This window comes from Alternaria ethzedia (genome assembly GCF_023757985.1).
Source record: "Alternaria ethzedia strain BMP 0044 chromosome Unknown scaffold_45, whole genome shotgun sequence".
NCBI classification, from domain to species: domain Eukaryota; kingdom Fungi; phylum Ascomycota; class Dothideomycetes; order Pleosporales; family Pleosporaceae; genus Alternaria; species Alternaria ethzedia.
In genome coordinates this window covers 78,369-94,159 of record NW_026056238.1, presented here as the reverse complement: position 1 = coordinate 94,159, position 15,791 = coordinate 78,369, and the positions used below count along the sequence as shown (strand labels likewise).

Sequence of the window (15,791 nt, the reverse complement as noted above, 5' to 3'; positions counted from 1 at the left end):
CCGCGACCCAAACAAAGAAAGTACCAACGTCTGTAGAAGACCTATGACAAGCGGCAGAATCGGGCATGAACGGTAGGACATAAACCACAATCACAACATTGGAAACCCTTCGCCGTTTTGCTCCGTACCCAATACCTGCCGTCCAGCTCCAACACCAAGTTGCGACTTCCCTTCCAACCAAAGACGCGCCATGCCAAGGACCGCCGATTACAAAATGACACCCACGGTTGGCCGCACCAACCACACTGGCCAATCTATCGTATGACTCCGTCATTGCTCCGAACAACATGACGCAACGCGTTCTCGCGAATGAAGCAACAGCGATTACACGACATGTTCCAAGGTTCGCTTTAGGAATATGGGCACATCGAGACAGACACGAATGCGCGTCATGATTATGGCGCGACAAGTAGGTTTTGGCAACTGCGATGCTTGCCTGCAAAGTCCGTATGCGAGATGCAAACATAGACGACATGAGATGGGGAAGCGCAGTGACCAAATCTCGCCAGCATAAAGATATCATATTTCGTTATCATAACCCACTACTTAACGCTGCCCATCGCGACGCCACGCTTCATGAACGCTGAAAACTTCGAAAGAACTATGCAAATGACACATGCTGACAACACCCTCATCCTGCTCATCAGCACCTTCATCCCACACCTACACCACACCATCCACTCAATGACTAATGTACTGAAACACAGCACTAACATCCCTCAACCCATCGCCCGTCTCCTGCCTAAGCAACAAATCTTGAATCTTGCCCAACGGCCCACTCTCGCCATCATTGACAAAGTGATTCCACGTGCTCGTGTCACCGTAAAGCATAGCCGGCGCTTTCGCAACCTGCCTTCCATCCTCCTTCCTACAGCGCTTACACTTGAACGTGTCGTGTGTGTCACTCGTAGTGTTGTCGCGGTACTGGAAGAGTTCGCGGAGAGAGTCGAGAGAGAAATGGCGTTCAACGTCCTCCGCGCTGTCGACGACGCAAGACGATAACGACTGTTTGTGAGACTGGCGCTGGAAGACTTTCTCTTCAATAGTACCCGTGGTGATGAAGCGGTATACGAAACAATCTTTCTTCTGCCCGTCACGCCACACACGCGCGAGGGCTTGTTGATCGGCAGCGGGGTTCCAGTCAGGGTCGAAGAGGACGAGGCGGTTCGCGCCGATGAGGTTGAGACCGCAGCCACCGGCTTTGGAGGAGAGAAGGAAGACGAATTCGGGGCTTTCGGGATCGTTGAATTTGTCGACTAGCTTTTGGCGCTTGCTCACGTTCATGGTGCCGTCGAGACGGAAACAGCCGTAGCCGCGTGAGCGACATAGCATGGCGAAGATGTCGAGGGTTTGCGTGTAGTTGGAGATGAGGACGATTTTGTCGTTGGTTTCGGCGCGGATGCGGGCCAGCATGCGGTCTAGGACGGCCATCTTGCCCGAGTACCATGTCTTGACCTCTCGGTCTCTGCCTCGTGCGTCCTTTTGTACAAAGTCGTCTGGAAGCTTGTCTTCACAGCCTGGCAAGTCTTCTGGTAGGTTGAGTAGGTCGGGGTGGTTGCACAGCTTCTTGAGCATGCCGATGACCTTGAGTGGCTGCGAACCTTTGCCGCGGAGTAGACTCTGGACATCGGGCGACTTGATGAAGTGGTTGTAAAGGTCCTTCTGAAATGGCGCAAGGTTACAGAATACGACGTGCTCGTACTTGACTGGCAGGTACTTGGAGAGAATGTCGTTGGTTCGGCGAATAATGAACTTGTTGACCAAGCCGAGAAGCTCGGTGAGCCGCTCAGTACCCTTCTTGATATCCGCATCCGTTCCGTTCGCATCGCGACCTTTCAGAATGGGAATCTCGTAATGCTTGCGGAACTCCATGCGCGTGCCAAGGTAGTTTGGGTTGGCGAAATTGAGTAGCGCGAAGTACTCCGACAGATCGTTCTGGATGGGTGTGCCGGAAAGGATAACTCTCCTCTGTACGTTCAGGTTGTTGAGCGCGGTGAAGGTCAAGCTGTCGCCGTTCTTCAGTCGATGGCCTTCGTCGCAAAGCATCAAGCCGATAGGTGTTTGTCCAAACTCGTCGGCGTAGAGGCGCAGGGTTTCGTACGATACGATGAGAACAGGTCTAACAACTGCGCGCCCGGATGCGATCGACCATTGCCGTATTTGCTGGATGAGCTCTTCCTTCGATGCCTTGCCGTCGATCGCGAAGGGTGTGACAGCGTCCTTCCCAAGCCATTTAATAAGCTCGTTCGCCCAATTCCTCACTAAACTCGACGGACAAGCGATGACGCACTTTTGGATTGTCGACTTGCCGGCATCGGGAGACTGCTTGAGTAATGTCCACATGAGCGCGATGCACTGCAGCGTCTTTCCGAGACCCATCTCGTCTGCCATGATGCACCCGTTCGCCTTGGGATCAATCATGCCTGTCGTAGCTCGGTACAAGAACTTCACACCCTCGACTTGATGCGGTCGTAAAACCTTTGCAAGTCTTGGATCAATGACGACTGGCACACGCGGCCGCTCATTATCCACCTTCTTCTTCAACCCCAGTATCTCCGCCAAACTTTTGTGTACCAGCGGCGCCTCCATCTCCTTTTTCTCTGTCTGACTCAGCTTCGGTTCCGCCTCTTCCTTCGGTATCGGCTTGTCGTCAACCGTCGGATCGTAAAGTACTATCGCAAACTCTCCGCTAGGGTCGTGTAGTGGTCGCGCAACAAAGACGGTTCCGGTTCGCATACCCAGCAGCGGCGCTGGTCGATTCGGGTTGTAGGCTCCAACATCCTTGTTGACTAAAGGAACGATGAACTTGGTCCTGAACGCGGTATCTTTGTCTTTGGGCTTGAAGACGGGGAATCGGTTCGCGTCTCGTGTGGCGAGGGCTAATCGGTCTTCATTTGAGTATGGCTTATCGCTCTCTCCATCTTCGCCTCCAGCACCAGAGTAATCGACCTTCCTCCTTTTCCTTGCAGGCTTCGTGGAGACACTGGATACTGTTGCTGAGCCGGGACATCGGAAGGGTTTGATGAGACGTTCGGTGGACTGTGGAGTGCCACCATAAAGACGCGCCGCGGGCTTCGCAGGTGTGGCCTCGCCTGCTGCGAGAGTCTTCGGTCGATGCATGAGAAATTGACACTTCTAGGAGGCACTGGGGAGGTTTGACAGCCTATGTTGCGTCGATGCGGTGGGAGTTGGGAGGAAAGGGAGTGTCGTGCGGGAATGCTGATCAATGCTCGCAGGTGGCGGAATCTCGACGCGTAGATTGTTAGCTCAATCACGTCGTCACGTGGGACGACAGGCAGCATCGTCATCCCACCAACATCGAGAATCTCCATCATACCTAGAATTGGCATCTCCGTCACTTACTGACAGCATTCCCATCATTTCCATACATCCAACGCGTCAATCGCATACCTCTACATACCTCGGAAAACCCTGTGACCGACACCTCCGAGCCCATCTCCGCAAATTCCCCCAGCAACCCACCCCAACACACTTCCACATTCCCACCCAATCATGGCGCGAAAAGCAATAGCAAAAGACCAAATCGTCAAATTGATCGTAGGCGCAGGGCAAGCGTCGCCCTCGCCGCCCGTCGGCCCCGCGCTGGGAAGTAAAGGTGTGAAGAGCATGGATTTCTGCAAAGTATGTCTATCATTCTCCAATTGTCGCATACCTCTCTGCGCACTATATTGGGATCTACAACCTTCGCTTTCGGTAGTAGAGCTTCCAGTCAAGCTCGAACTACCCAAGATATCACCACGCCTCCTTCCATACCCTTCTCAATACCCTCAATCGTCGCATACCCAATCCCTATACTAACCCCCCACCGCAGGAGTTCAACGCCCGCACCGCCCACTACACCCCCGGCACCCCCATCCCCGCACGCATAACCGTCCGCCCCGACCGCTCCTTCCACTTCCAACTGCGCACACCCCCCACAGCCACCCTCCTCCTCTCCGCCGCCGGCGTGCTCCCCACCAAGAACAAGATAAGAGGAGCCGGGAACGTGCCGGGACCCATGAACAACCACGACGGGCAAAAAGGAAAGACGTCGACGAGTAGTCCGACAGTGGGCAATGCTGTGAAGGGCACGGTGGGTACTGTGAGCCTGAAGCATGTGTATGAGATTGCGAAGATTAAGCATGGCGAGACGAGGTTGAGTGGGTTGAGTTTGGAGGGTGTGGCGAGGAGTGTGGTGGGGCAGGCGGGGAGTATTGGGGTGGTGGTTGTGCCGTAGATGGGGGAGGAAGTGTTGGGAAGAGGTGGAGGTTATGGGGGCTGGAAAGATGAAAGAGTGCCAGAACCCATACGGAGCGCTGCATGACAGGAGTTATGTAATGTGGCTTGGGCGTGGTGTATACTTTGAGAACATTTACGTGTTGAGTGGAGAAGAGCTTGTACATATATTGTATACCTGGATAGACTCATGATGCATGATCAATTTCGACTTTATGTGGACTGGAATGCTGGGGTGGACTTGTGAACAGATTGAGTATGACGAGGCTTTTGTGCCAACAAATATCTGACTGTATCTAACAATGACTGCGACAAGATAGCAATGACACTTCCTACTGTTACATCTTCACCCCCAACCCAAACTGACATGGCTCTCAACGCGAGAATAGACTCGGCGCTGTGGCTGCATTTCTTCCGTTCGAGCTGGTGCTCAGTATTACCTTGCGCTTTTTGAGCAACCATCGACACCGGCATACTCCGATGCGATCTCGTCGTTCCGCAGTAAAGACTGGCGCTGTCGTAAACCCCATCCATGTCTCCCTCACGAAAACCCATAAACACCCCCCTGCTCCTGAAACCTCAACTGATGATCCCTCAAATCCGCCCAAAGCCTCAACTCACTCTCCTCATCCAGCGCGCCACTCGGATCACTCGCCTCAGGACTCACCCTCTCCAACTTACTCAAAATATCAAGAAACTTGTAGAGGTAATCCTGATGCTGCAACGCCACACTGCCCCTTCTCTCCTTAGGCACCTCAAGCAGGGTGCTAGCAATCGAGCGAATCTTCTGCGTCTGTGTCGACATGAACCGTAAGCTTGCGATCGGGCTGATGGTGTTTGGGCGAAAGAAATCACGTGTCGACATGGAGATGACGTAGTCGTCAATCTCATGGACGGGGTAGAGGAAATCTGAGTTTTGCAAGTAAACGTAGAGACTTACAAAGGAGTCGCCGTTGGGCTCCATGTTGACCATGTCGATGCTGCCCAGGACCACGAGGAGGTCTTTGACCACTTGTTCGCGCTCTTCTGACATTGCCTTTTCGAGCGCGTCGGCGTCGGTTGTTGTGCCGGATACAAACCTGTCGATTCCTGCTGCGAGGACGTTGGACGTGTTTTGCGCACCAGCTTGGCCCTTTGACCGCTGATACTTGTCCAGTTGAAGGAAGTACTTTTCCACGAGGTGCGAGCGAGTGGACAGATGGCTGGCGTAGATGTTCGCTTTCTGGATCTCGTACCGTCGCAATTCGTGCGCTTCCGGTTTGTGATGTGTGTCCATGGCGGGGTCTCGCATCCCAGAGTATTCTGGCATGGGCGGGTAGTAGGGTTTCTGCTGCTCGAGCCCATTATTGCTGCTGGACTTTGGCCGGACTTTGAGCACCTCTGGTAGGCTGTCCAGGATCTGCCTACAGCGCTGCAGGCTCTGTGCGAAGATCTGTTGTTGTCGATCCCAGTCGAATATCTCATCAATGCCAAATGCCATCTCCGCCGTTGCTAGCGACGAGTATGACAGGAAGATGCGCACGTTGATGTTGAACCCAGTGAGCATAGAGACCACTCCTTCGCGCTGCGGTTGTATCTCATTTGGGAAGATGTGTACATCGTCGACTTCTCGGGGGAGTGGTGGTAGAGGCTCGGTAGGTGTTGCAGGCGCAATCATCAGCTCGCCGAAGGAAGCGCCGAGCTGTTGTATGGTCCTGTCAAAGTCAGTCATGGTCGACGCCGGGAGAATGCCAAACATACCGCACGCCCACAAAGACAGTCCAGAAGACGCGCCGACCAATCTCCTCGGTGATGTAGTCTACTTTGAACTCTCTCGAGCCATCGTGGTTCGGTCCGTTCGAGCCCCACGCACTCGGCATGCCACCAAGATAGGTATAGCCCTGAGCCTCGGGTTTATGGAGCCCCAGGGAGCGTATGATGGTCAGGCACTCGGCGAGGTACAGTCGCAGTTGCCGCCATTGGAATACGTAGGCTCCGGTCAAGCCGAGGAAGTAGCTGGTACACGCGTCGTACACGTTCAGAGACGGGCGGTCGAGGTAGCCAGGCCCTCGCGCCCGCGCGCACACATCCCGGCACTTGTCGACGAGGGAGAGGTGATTTGGGTATTCGCGTCGCGTCTGTGTGTTGAGATGGAGGCGTGGTTTCCGAGGAAAGGACGCGACGAGGACCGCGATCATGGACGCCAGCAAGGCGAGGAACGAGGGATTCGTCAGGTCCTCCCTATGCCCCCATGCTTCGCGGAACGACGGCTCGTGCGGAAAGGGACATAGCGGATGTATGAAGGTGAAGAAGTCGTCGATGAGGGCGTTCAGGGTGGGCAGGGCGCATATCTCTTCGGCAGAGAGCTGGGCTGGATGCGACGACTGCAATTGCGCCAGCGCATGGGCGGCATTGGTAGGAGACTGCGGCGTCGACGACTCGGAGTCCAGGTCGCCTATCCTGCGCTTCTTGATCGCTTCGGCATGCCTATTGGGCGGTCCGCGTCGTCGGCTCGGGCGCTCAAAGGTACATGGAATCTCCAGCGCGAGGCAAGCTCTACACGGCGGGCCCGATTCGTCGCACTACAGACGTCAGTGTCTATCACAGTATGATGACTAAATGTGCCCACCTTGACTTTGCGAATGCTGCACGAATCACAAGCTTTGCGCAGGCGGTTCGGCTTGGACTGCTGCGGCAGCGGAGGATTCAAGGCATGGTTCGCTTGGAGAGCCTGCTGGGCCTGGAGCACCTCGTTGATATTCTCGAGCTTCGGGTATGCGGCTTCTTGCGGGTAGGCTATGCGCGACGACGGTGCCTGACCGTCGAGAACCTGCCCGTTGGGATACAAGGGCGTGTAATTATGCGGGTCCTGGCCGTCTGGTGGTGCAGGATACTGCGACGCAGGCGGAGAAGAAGTCATGGCGTAGCCGCAGTTCTACCGTGACGAGGGAAGGACGTTGGCTGATGTCCCGTTAGCTTCCGGTTAAACAAACAACTGCTCGGTAGCTTCCAGATGTATCAAGACGACAGGGCGCGATCAACTGCCTGGCCGAACGTGACAGGTCTAGTAGAGCTTCTAGTAGGCTTACTTGCATACAGGTTTCGCGGTCCGATCAGACGCGGCAATTACCGACGCGGTTAGATGGGTACAGGGACAAGGAGAGATGGCCTGAGACCGCTCGCGGTATGCGATTGAGTGTAACAAGACCAGATGCTAGCAATGGGAAGACGTGGACGATTTAGAGTTGTTGCTGGGCATTGCATGCTCATGGCATGAAAATTCAGAGGCTGTTTCAAGCTACAGATCATGTTAGGGTAGGCACGATCCGCAGGACGAAAACATCTTCTCCAGGACCCCCAGTCTCGTTACACCACGCGTGATGGTACTCGTTTCTGCATGAATGTAGACCCGTTGTCATAACATCATGTCCAGATTTCATTTCCGCTCAATGACGCAATTCAGATAATCTCCTAGCGCGTCGATCTTATCGAATGGAGTATACTCCGAGATCCACGAACGCATGTTCGTCCGATGAACGAATCGCGTAGACAAACATGTCATGGACGCGTTCATTTTGCTCAGATTTGACATTTAGACCAGAGACGACATCGATAAAAAGAATGACTTTCTGTATCAACGCCCGCTAATCCCTTCAAATTGGTATATATGCTCGCATCACCATGCCTCTAACATCTCAACCCACCGTATAAGTCAGTTCCTCTTAACATTAACCCCCCATCGCCACCACTCTCCACACCACTACCATCCATCATCCCCATCAGGTTGCCCCCATTCGACAACCTCATCCCCCTGTCAATCGCTATCATCGCTATCCGGCGAGCTCCTCGTTGGCGGCCGCGAACTACGCGACAGCGAGAAATCCAGAATGTCCGACTTGGAACCTGCGTCGATAAATTTGCGCAAACACCATCCGATCTGCACCGCCGTCGAGGTTTCGTTACCGAGTGGGTCGATTTGACGGCCTTTGACAAAGACTAGAAGGTGGGTTAGTAAAGGTGTTGTACAGCTTCGAGGTTATACATACTAATCTGGTTCTGGCTATCCTCGCGGTCATAAACTTTATCCGACGAGCCAAACGCGATGATACCCAACTTCGAACTCCTCTCCTTCTCCTTTGCATGAGCGGCGCTGCGGTCGAAGCCCTGCTGTGCCAAACCAGCAAGCAAGTGTTCGTAGATCTTGCGTGGTAGCTTAGTCGATGAAGGGCTGTTGGTAGGCCAGGTAGTGATGTTGAGAGTCGCGAGATTGCGCAAGTCGCCAAGACAGTTCTCGAAGTTGACGAAGCTGTCGTTTTTGCTGCGGATGACGCTCACGCCGGGAAAGGCTACGGAGATCTGCTCGAGTAGTGTGCAGTCTTTGCAGATCTGTGAGAAGGAGGCGTAGTCGTAAACGAGCTCTTCGTCGCAGCTGTCGGGACCGGTGCTCGCGTGTACGTTGAGGCTTTTGAGTGTTTTGCTGTGGCGCACGATACCCGCGGCGGCTGGCAACGCCTTGACGTATGTGAGGTCAAGAGTAAGCGTCTCGATACCCGAGACGAGAACGAGGAAGCCGTCGATAGCGCCTAAGCCGTCGTTCTCTGCGTTATCATCGTGTTTGAACTCCAGTGTCTCCAGCTTGTCGGGCAGCTTCGAGCTTTTGCTGAGTTCTGCAAACAGGGCATCAGCACCAGAACAGCCGAAGATGCGGATGCTCTTGATAGACCGGAAGTCAATCAACTTGCAGTATGTTTCCGAAGCGTAGCGCAGATGAAGCTTTTGCAGTGTGATTTCATTGAGTGTGATCGGCGTGCACTTTGCGAACGGCTGCATATGGCTGAACATGGTCGAAGTAATGAGTCCAGGTGCATTGACCGTATCATTCAGCTCGCGCATAGTAACGGTCGGATCCATCTCATCGAAGCTCGCATGCAGCGTAATCTTCTCCAGCTTGCGCCCAGCCACGTTCTTCAGCAAGAAGTGACAAAAGTCCAGGACCTCGCGCGAGTCTGGGTATAGTCCAAGCTTCCGTACTTCCTGAAAGCACGTCTCAATATTCGGCAGTTTCTGTAGTTCTGGCAGAACGTTGCGATCCAGCGAAATGCTCTCCATCCACCGCATGCGCTTCTGCTTCTTGTACAGCAACACCAGGTTGTCTCCGGAAAACGGCGACCACGGGTGCCACGAGAACTTCTCCAGTTGGTTCTCCGGCAGCAACTCCAAGATCATGCGAATAGCAAAATTGGCTTGTTGCTGCTGATTGCATTTGTCCAGGACATCTGCAAGGTAGAGGTCCAGCTTCCGGACATGTTGTAGGCCGATGTTCTTGGGATTGAGGAAGGCTGCGAGGCGCGTGTCGTGGGGTGAACCGACGTCGAGGGTTACTTCGTAGTAGAGTTGGCGGACGGTGATCTCGTGGAGTTGTTTGCAGGTGAGGCAGAGGTTCTTGAGGTCGGTTGGGCGGTTGATCTGTGTGGTGTAGTGTCAGCCTGGTGCTTCCTCTGCTACCTTGAACCAGCCATCAACCCAGAGACTTACATGCTGGACTATCAACGTCTTCAGATCGACCGAAAGGTCCATAAAAGCCAACCGCGGCGCCATCGTATGTGCTTTTCCTCGACGCCCTCCAGATATCGCAAAGAGCACCCCGTAGCAAGTTCGCTCGTCGCCTTATCGATATGCGCGGCCGTCTACGTAAGTCTTGACCTTGGCCTTTGAAGTCTGTCTTCTCCTCTGCTGCCTAATCGCCCGCAAGATACGCAGCTGCAGTCGATCGCAATACGTCCGGCAAACTGACCGGTAAAAGTGGAGTAGGAGCGGAAGGGTTGATGGGCAGGAAAAAGGAAGTAAGCGCGCAGGCAAGCAGCCTTTCGTAGGTTCAGCCTCACTTGTGTCCCGCCAAAGACCCACCCACCGATGTAGCTCCGCCCAAGAACAAGGGTCCACGCGGGAGGTGAATAGCGCTAACCTAAGCGACAAACTGGGGTAAGCTTGGGCTGTGAACGCGTGTGCAGCGCTGGCTGGTTGTGATTGGAGAGAGGTGGAGAACGTAGAGAGGGGGGTGGTTTGGATGACGGCTCGGTCGCAATGCAATCGATCGTCCCCAACAGTCCAAGACAGTCACTCAACTCTCGCGCTCGAGCCTGGTTACAGTTTCAACATTGACAGCTACGTCACCTCCACGCATTCATTTCACGTGCATCAAAGCATGGTTTTCCGCGTTCATACATTCGTTGTTTAATCAGCTACCCGCTGTTAGAAACGCCAGGCATCTACAAACACGTTCAGACATCACCAAGACAAAGCCAAAAGCTACCGTAGTGCATCAGGGTAACACATTACAGCACGCAAACGCATTGAGGAAGCCATTATAGGCGCCTGGGTAAACTCCTTAGAGACATAGATACAACTCTAAACATCCATCACCTCTATGCCCCATCCCTCATCCCATAACCCCCATCCTCTATCCCCCATCCTTCCCTTCCCTCCCCTTCTCCCATCCTCACCCTCTACCCAGCAACAGGCCCTCCATACGCCTCCGACCCCATCGCCGCATACGCCATCCCTCCCGCCGTCCTCCCCGTCTTCGCCATCTCCCTCCCCGCAGCCGCAGGGTCGTATTTCTTTGGGCCCTCTTCATCCTCGTCTGAACCTTGTCCGTTGCCCGAGGGATTCGCGTTGGTGGTGTCGGGGTGGGGAGCCCATTGCTCTGAGTGAGGGTTTTTGGGCGAGAGGGACGAGGTCATGCAGCCCATTTTGGGTAGGTGTTGGAAGGGTGTTGGTGGTGTTGGTATGATGATATAATGTGATTGGATGGGGGCGCGTAGAGATGACCTTAATAATAGGTTCTCGTGTGAAGACTGTAGGTAGGTAGGTAGATAACAGATCTTAGTTGTGAGATAGTTGCGATGTGTACTACACAGTATCTCCTCAAAAGTTCCTATACTCCAATCCTCAAAACAAGCAGACCCCCAAAAGCTTATATCCCCCTTCCAAGCTTGAATCCTTCCAAACGCTTAAGCGATGCACACCACACCCACCTACCATGGATTTACCCGGACAATCAACCCGTGGGCGGAGTCCGGGCTGTGCAAGGCGAACATCGAGGCGAACATTATTACTTCCAAACGAAGCATTATAAAGGATGCTCAACTCGGGGTAACGCTGAGAAACGCCAATGATGCGCTCTGCATTTTCGAAGGAATCGCACATAATTTCCACGGGTCCCGAGGTCATCTCTATCCCATATGGCACACCGCTGTGACTTGCTGCTCCGCCACCGCCGCCGCCACCACCACCACCACCAAACCTCGTACCCGACGTTCGCGTGGAAAAGTCACAAGCGGTAAAGAACATGGTTGTATGAGCGCGGTAGAGTGGCAGTGGGCGGTCTCAGGCAACAATGGTTGAGATGGAGACGAGCGCAACGTAGTATCCCTCCAAAGTCCCTTCAGTAATAAGACATGATATCAAGTCTGCAACCTACATCAATTCACATACATACAAAGCAGATGACCCAAACATCAACATAGACTCCAGGGTGTTCAATTGTTGCATTTCGCTTACAGCAGCTTCTCACCCTCACCCTCACCCTCCATCTCCATCTAGCCAGTCCAATTCCCCTTGAAGCACCACCCCAACCCCAACCCCTCGCCACCCAAAAGCGAGCGTAACCCCCAAACCCACCAAAATATATAGAGTAATAAGCAACGCCAAATAGCCAAAAACACCTCGCTATGCAGGTAGACAGATACTTAGAGATCGCAAGCCACACACAACCCTCTTACATGAAAAAAATCATACCCGTGTGAAGAAGACATAGAGCCAGTCACCTTGTACGCGAAAAAGGATGAACAGGTCTGCAGACTACACCAGGACAAAGTAAGTAGAACTACAAAACTAGATAGTAATGTAGTCTTCATAGTGTTCAGTTTTCCTAGGTCGACGGATCAAATACTACTCCTCTCCATCACTATCCCCGAAGCCAGCCAGTAACTCCGCTTCAAGACCATCGTCATAGTCATCTTGGAGGTCCGGCGCTGTCGTCCCATTTGCTTCAGGATTCTTCATCTCCTCGTCGTCACCGTCTCCTTCTCCTTCTCCTTGGTCTTCTTCCGGCCCCGTGGTTTCTGGGCTGGGTAGACCTGATTTATCAGCACTAACGACATTTGTGAGTGACGTCACCCGCTCCATGGTACGTTTCTTCCGCCGTTGGAGACGCGAGGTGGTGCTGTTGACGCTGCTATCGCTTTCCTCCGTCTCGCTGACGTCGGTGGAGTTTGTGCGTTTCCGCTTCTTCTTGGCAGCTTGTTGCTGGGTATCTGATGCTGTGCTGTTATCTGAGCGGACGCTGTCGGAATCTGATTCGCTGCCGCCGCCGTCTGTGTCGGTTTCGTTCATGAAATCTGCGAGCTCGTCGTCGAGCTGCGCCCAGTCGTCGTTTGACATTTCGACTACGGGGGACGCATTGTCTGCGGCTTCATCCCCTGTTCCGTCGATGCTCTCATCTTCCAGGTCGGCGATGGGTGAGCCGCCTCGCTCCGCCGCATCGGTCTCGATTATGTAGGGTGTCTCGTCTACATGCTCCCATCTGGTGCAGCATTGGAACATCCATTCGGGGTTCACGATCTTGATGTGGGGGTATCGGGCGGCTCGCTTTACTTTGGTTGTCTTTCGATCGGGGTTGGCGATTACGTGGGTCGTTCGCCGGGTAACGTTCGTGGTAACTTCTGCGCCAAAGCTTCCGATCCATAGTGCGAAGTCCGATCTGGGGAGGGTTAGCTGCGCTCTGCGACTTCGCTGTCGAGTACTTACGTTAGGACATCCACACCAAGCGGAATGATGCCAGAAAAGACAACCACCGCACCGTCGAGCACCTCGCTCTTGATGCGCGGCATAATCTCGGCGACATCAGGAATGACGTCTTCTTCCATGGAGCGCTTCTTTGGGCTCTTCTCGCCCTTGAGCTCAGCCACACGACCGCCTGTTGGCACCTTCTTGGCCTTCCTGTATTCATCGTAGAATGTGCGGTGGACGAGGTTGAGGTTGTGTTCGATGACGTCAAGTCCTCTGTCGTCGTCGTTGAGGATGCTGTGTCGGACCTTGGGTTGTTCGACCGGTCGTGAGTCGCGAGTTTCAGCTTCGGCAGGTGTCTCTTCATCCTCCCTATCCTGCATGAGCTGTTGCTGTAGCAGAGGCCGCTCTGTTTGTTGTGCGATGATGAGCTTCTCCTGCTCTTTGGCCTGCTCCTCCAAATCTTCAGTTGCTGCTAATGATATGAGCTGCTGTCCCAGTTCGTTCAAATCACCATTCGTGGTTTCGGTCGTGGTCTCGAGCGGCTTGCCTGGGACGGAGACAACGTTCGTGGTCGCAACTTCAGTCGTGGCCTTCTTCGGGGTCGGGGGCGATTTGTCCTTTGCGAATGACACAAGCTCCTGCTGCTTAGGGAGGAAACTTGCGTTGATATCTCCAGCACCAGGGAAGAAGTTGAATACGGGCACGCGGACGAGGTGCGGGCTGTATTGCCAGACGTCTGCTCGGTCGTCAATGATAACGCACATGGCTGTGTTCTGGTAGAAGAGCCGCGTCAGACTCTTGAGCTTGTCTGTGTAGTTCTCGTCGCGGCTGAGGATGCGGTCGCCAAAGTACTTGCGCTCGGGGTCGATAATCTTCGCGACAGCTTGCGCATATGCTCGGGTGGCCATGGTGTAGACGTGCATCTCGTAGAGCTTCGAGACTCGGTCGAAAAAGTCCTTGAGACCTGGGCGCATCTTGACATAGTACCAGTTCGCAGCCACGTTGGAGACATTGTCGTCAGCCAACTGGAAGCCTTGTACGTCTTTGACGGCATCGTGGTTCGGGTTCTCGGGGTCGGCTTTCCACTCGGCAATGGTGCGCTCGCAGGTGGTGTGGATGACGGTCTGGTCCAGATCGACAATGAGGGTCAGCTTGCGCGCGCTCAATAGGCGCTTCTTGGCGTCCTCCTCTGCCGCTACCGCCTCCTTGTGACTGACGAGGAGCGCCGTGTTGTCGTGCGCCATGTTGACCGTCGCGCGTCCGACATCGAGCTCCTTGGTGAGGTAGTCGACCTGCGTCATGTCGCGGCCGCAGTCGACGCAGAGGCCGCCAAACTGTGTCTCGTGCGTGCATGGCTCTTCGATCTCGAGGAGTGGAGTTCTGCGGCCGTGTTAGCATGTTGCGCGCGCAGCAGGCGCGCGGTAGGCCTACCCATATCGCTCAATGACAGTGCCGGGCTTGATGAACCAGCGCGTGATCTTTCCCTCTGTGCTCGCGGCAAACGTCTGCCTGAACTTCTTCATGACCGTCTTCTCGCCTCCCCACTTGTCGCCCTCGGTGACGCGACTGTCATAGCTGTAGTTGAACAGCTTGCCCGACCGCTGGACGTCGTCGTCGCGCTTCTTAAGGAGGTCGATGACGGTGACGGGATAGCTGAGATCCCGGGGCGAAACGATCTTCATGCCGAGGTGAGGCAGCCCATGCGACTGGCGACGTGGTGGTGTTGGACGTGGGCGCGTTGTGCTTCGGCTCGGCGCATTCGGCACTCCCGCGGCGAGGAGTGGTGAGTGGAAGCTTGGTCGCAGTCGCGATGCGCTATGACGTCTGGCGCCAACGTGCTGAAATTAAGTTGAGAGTGAAGGTGTAGATTCCAGATGTGGTGCGACGGGCTAGGTGGAGCGTGGGTGAGACCTCGGAGCAGTAGAAACCTGAATAGGTTTGCAGACTACACTACGATAGCGCAAGTAGATTGCAAGATCTGGCGTCAATGTACCCTCCAGGGTGTTCGGTTTATTTCGTGTATGAGGTGGTGAGGTGCTGCGCGACCGGGGTTGACGTATGGCGTCGCGGCTCGGTTTCCCCCAAATATTTGGGAGCGAGGGGCGGCCATCTTTATACCTCTCAGCCACCATACTAGCGCGACTGCCACTACCTCAAACATGCCACCAAAGACAAAGAGCGCTCTCCAAATAGGACGACGCGTCTATCACCAGTCATCACGAGTGCATCCACGAGTCTAATGGTGCCTATTATTGGGAACTGATGCAATGCTTTTTCCGCGATGCCTCCTTCGACTTGGTAGGATGGTAGTGGCCTAGACGCGTCTGAAGCCCCGAGGAATGCCAAGACTTTACCCTCGCGAACACCAGGCTACGACATTGCACGATCGATCTGTGGAGATAACTTATCTGACGTATACGCACGATTTCATAGCGTTGGATTCCTATGCAAGTATAGTCTTGATGCCTACATCTGCGCATCTTGTCTTCTTTTGACTCACTAAATATGTATGTAGGCCTCACACGCACACATCAAGACCTTACTATCACGAGCACCAGCTGCACTTAATCGTAAAGGCTACCCCGGACCTTCTTCGAGCGACACATCTTGTGCTCTAGGAGATGCCTCTTCTCCATGAAATATGGTCATCTCAGTAGTTTCACTTCACGTACCATCCCCGCAGGCAACCCGCTCTTAGGAAAGTCGACGGCTTTGGAGTGCACCATGCGGCGACATAACCTAATCTGTATGAATATGACTCGACAGTTGTATGCTCTTGCCGC

At 54.1% G+C, this 15,791-nt stretch overlaps 4 protein-coding genes across 4 annotated transcripts; all 4 read right to left on the bottom strand.

Moving 5' to 3' along the window:
- Positions 1–681: 681 nt before the first annotated feature.
- RHP54 (DNA repair protein rhp54) lies at positions 682–3,120 on the bottom strand (the record flags this gene model as incomplete). Its single annotated transcript, XM_049381844.1, has 1 exon — positions 682–3,120. The coding sequence occupies one exon, from the start codon at positions 3,118–3,120 to the stop codon at positions 682–684; it is 2,439 nt and encodes an 812-aa protein (XP_049228411.1).
- Positions 3,121–4,777: 1,657 nt separating this feature from the next.
- On the bottom strand, positions 4,778–7,135 carry J4E87_010269 (uncharacterized protein; the record flags this gene model as incomplete). Its single annotated transcript, XM_049381843.1, has 3 exons — positions 4,778–5,930; positions 5,977–6,797; positions 6,845–7,135. The coding sequence occupies 3 exons, from the start codon at positions 7,133–7,135 to the stop codon at positions 4,778–4,780; spliced, it is 2,265 nt and encodes a 754-aa protein (XP_049228410.1).
- Positions 7,136–8,029: 894 nt separating this feature from the next.
- J4E87_010268 (uncharacterized protein) lies at positions 8,030–9,813 on the bottom strand (the record flags this gene model as incomplete). The annotated part of the gene is made up of 3 exons (XM_049381842.1): positions 8,030–8,211; positions 8,262–9,681; positions 9,751–9,813. 3 exons carry the CDS (start codon positions 9,811–9,813, stop codon positions 8,030–8,032), a joined length of 1,665 nt encoding a protein of 554 aa, XP_049228409.1.
- A 2,355-nt stretch (positions 9,814–12,168) lies between these two features.
- J4E87_010267 (uncharacterized protein) lies at positions 12,169–14,690 on the bottom strand (the record flags this gene model as incomplete). The annotated part of the gene is made up of 3 exons (XM_049381841.1): positions 12,169–12,979; positions 13,027–14,388; positions 14,440–14,690. The coding sequence occupies 3 exons, from the start codon at positions 14,688–14,690 to the stop codon at positions 12,169–12,171; spliced, it is 2,424 nt and encodes an 807-aa protein (XP_049228408.1).
- Between the last annotated feature and the right edge of the window lie 1,101 nt (positions 14,691–15,791).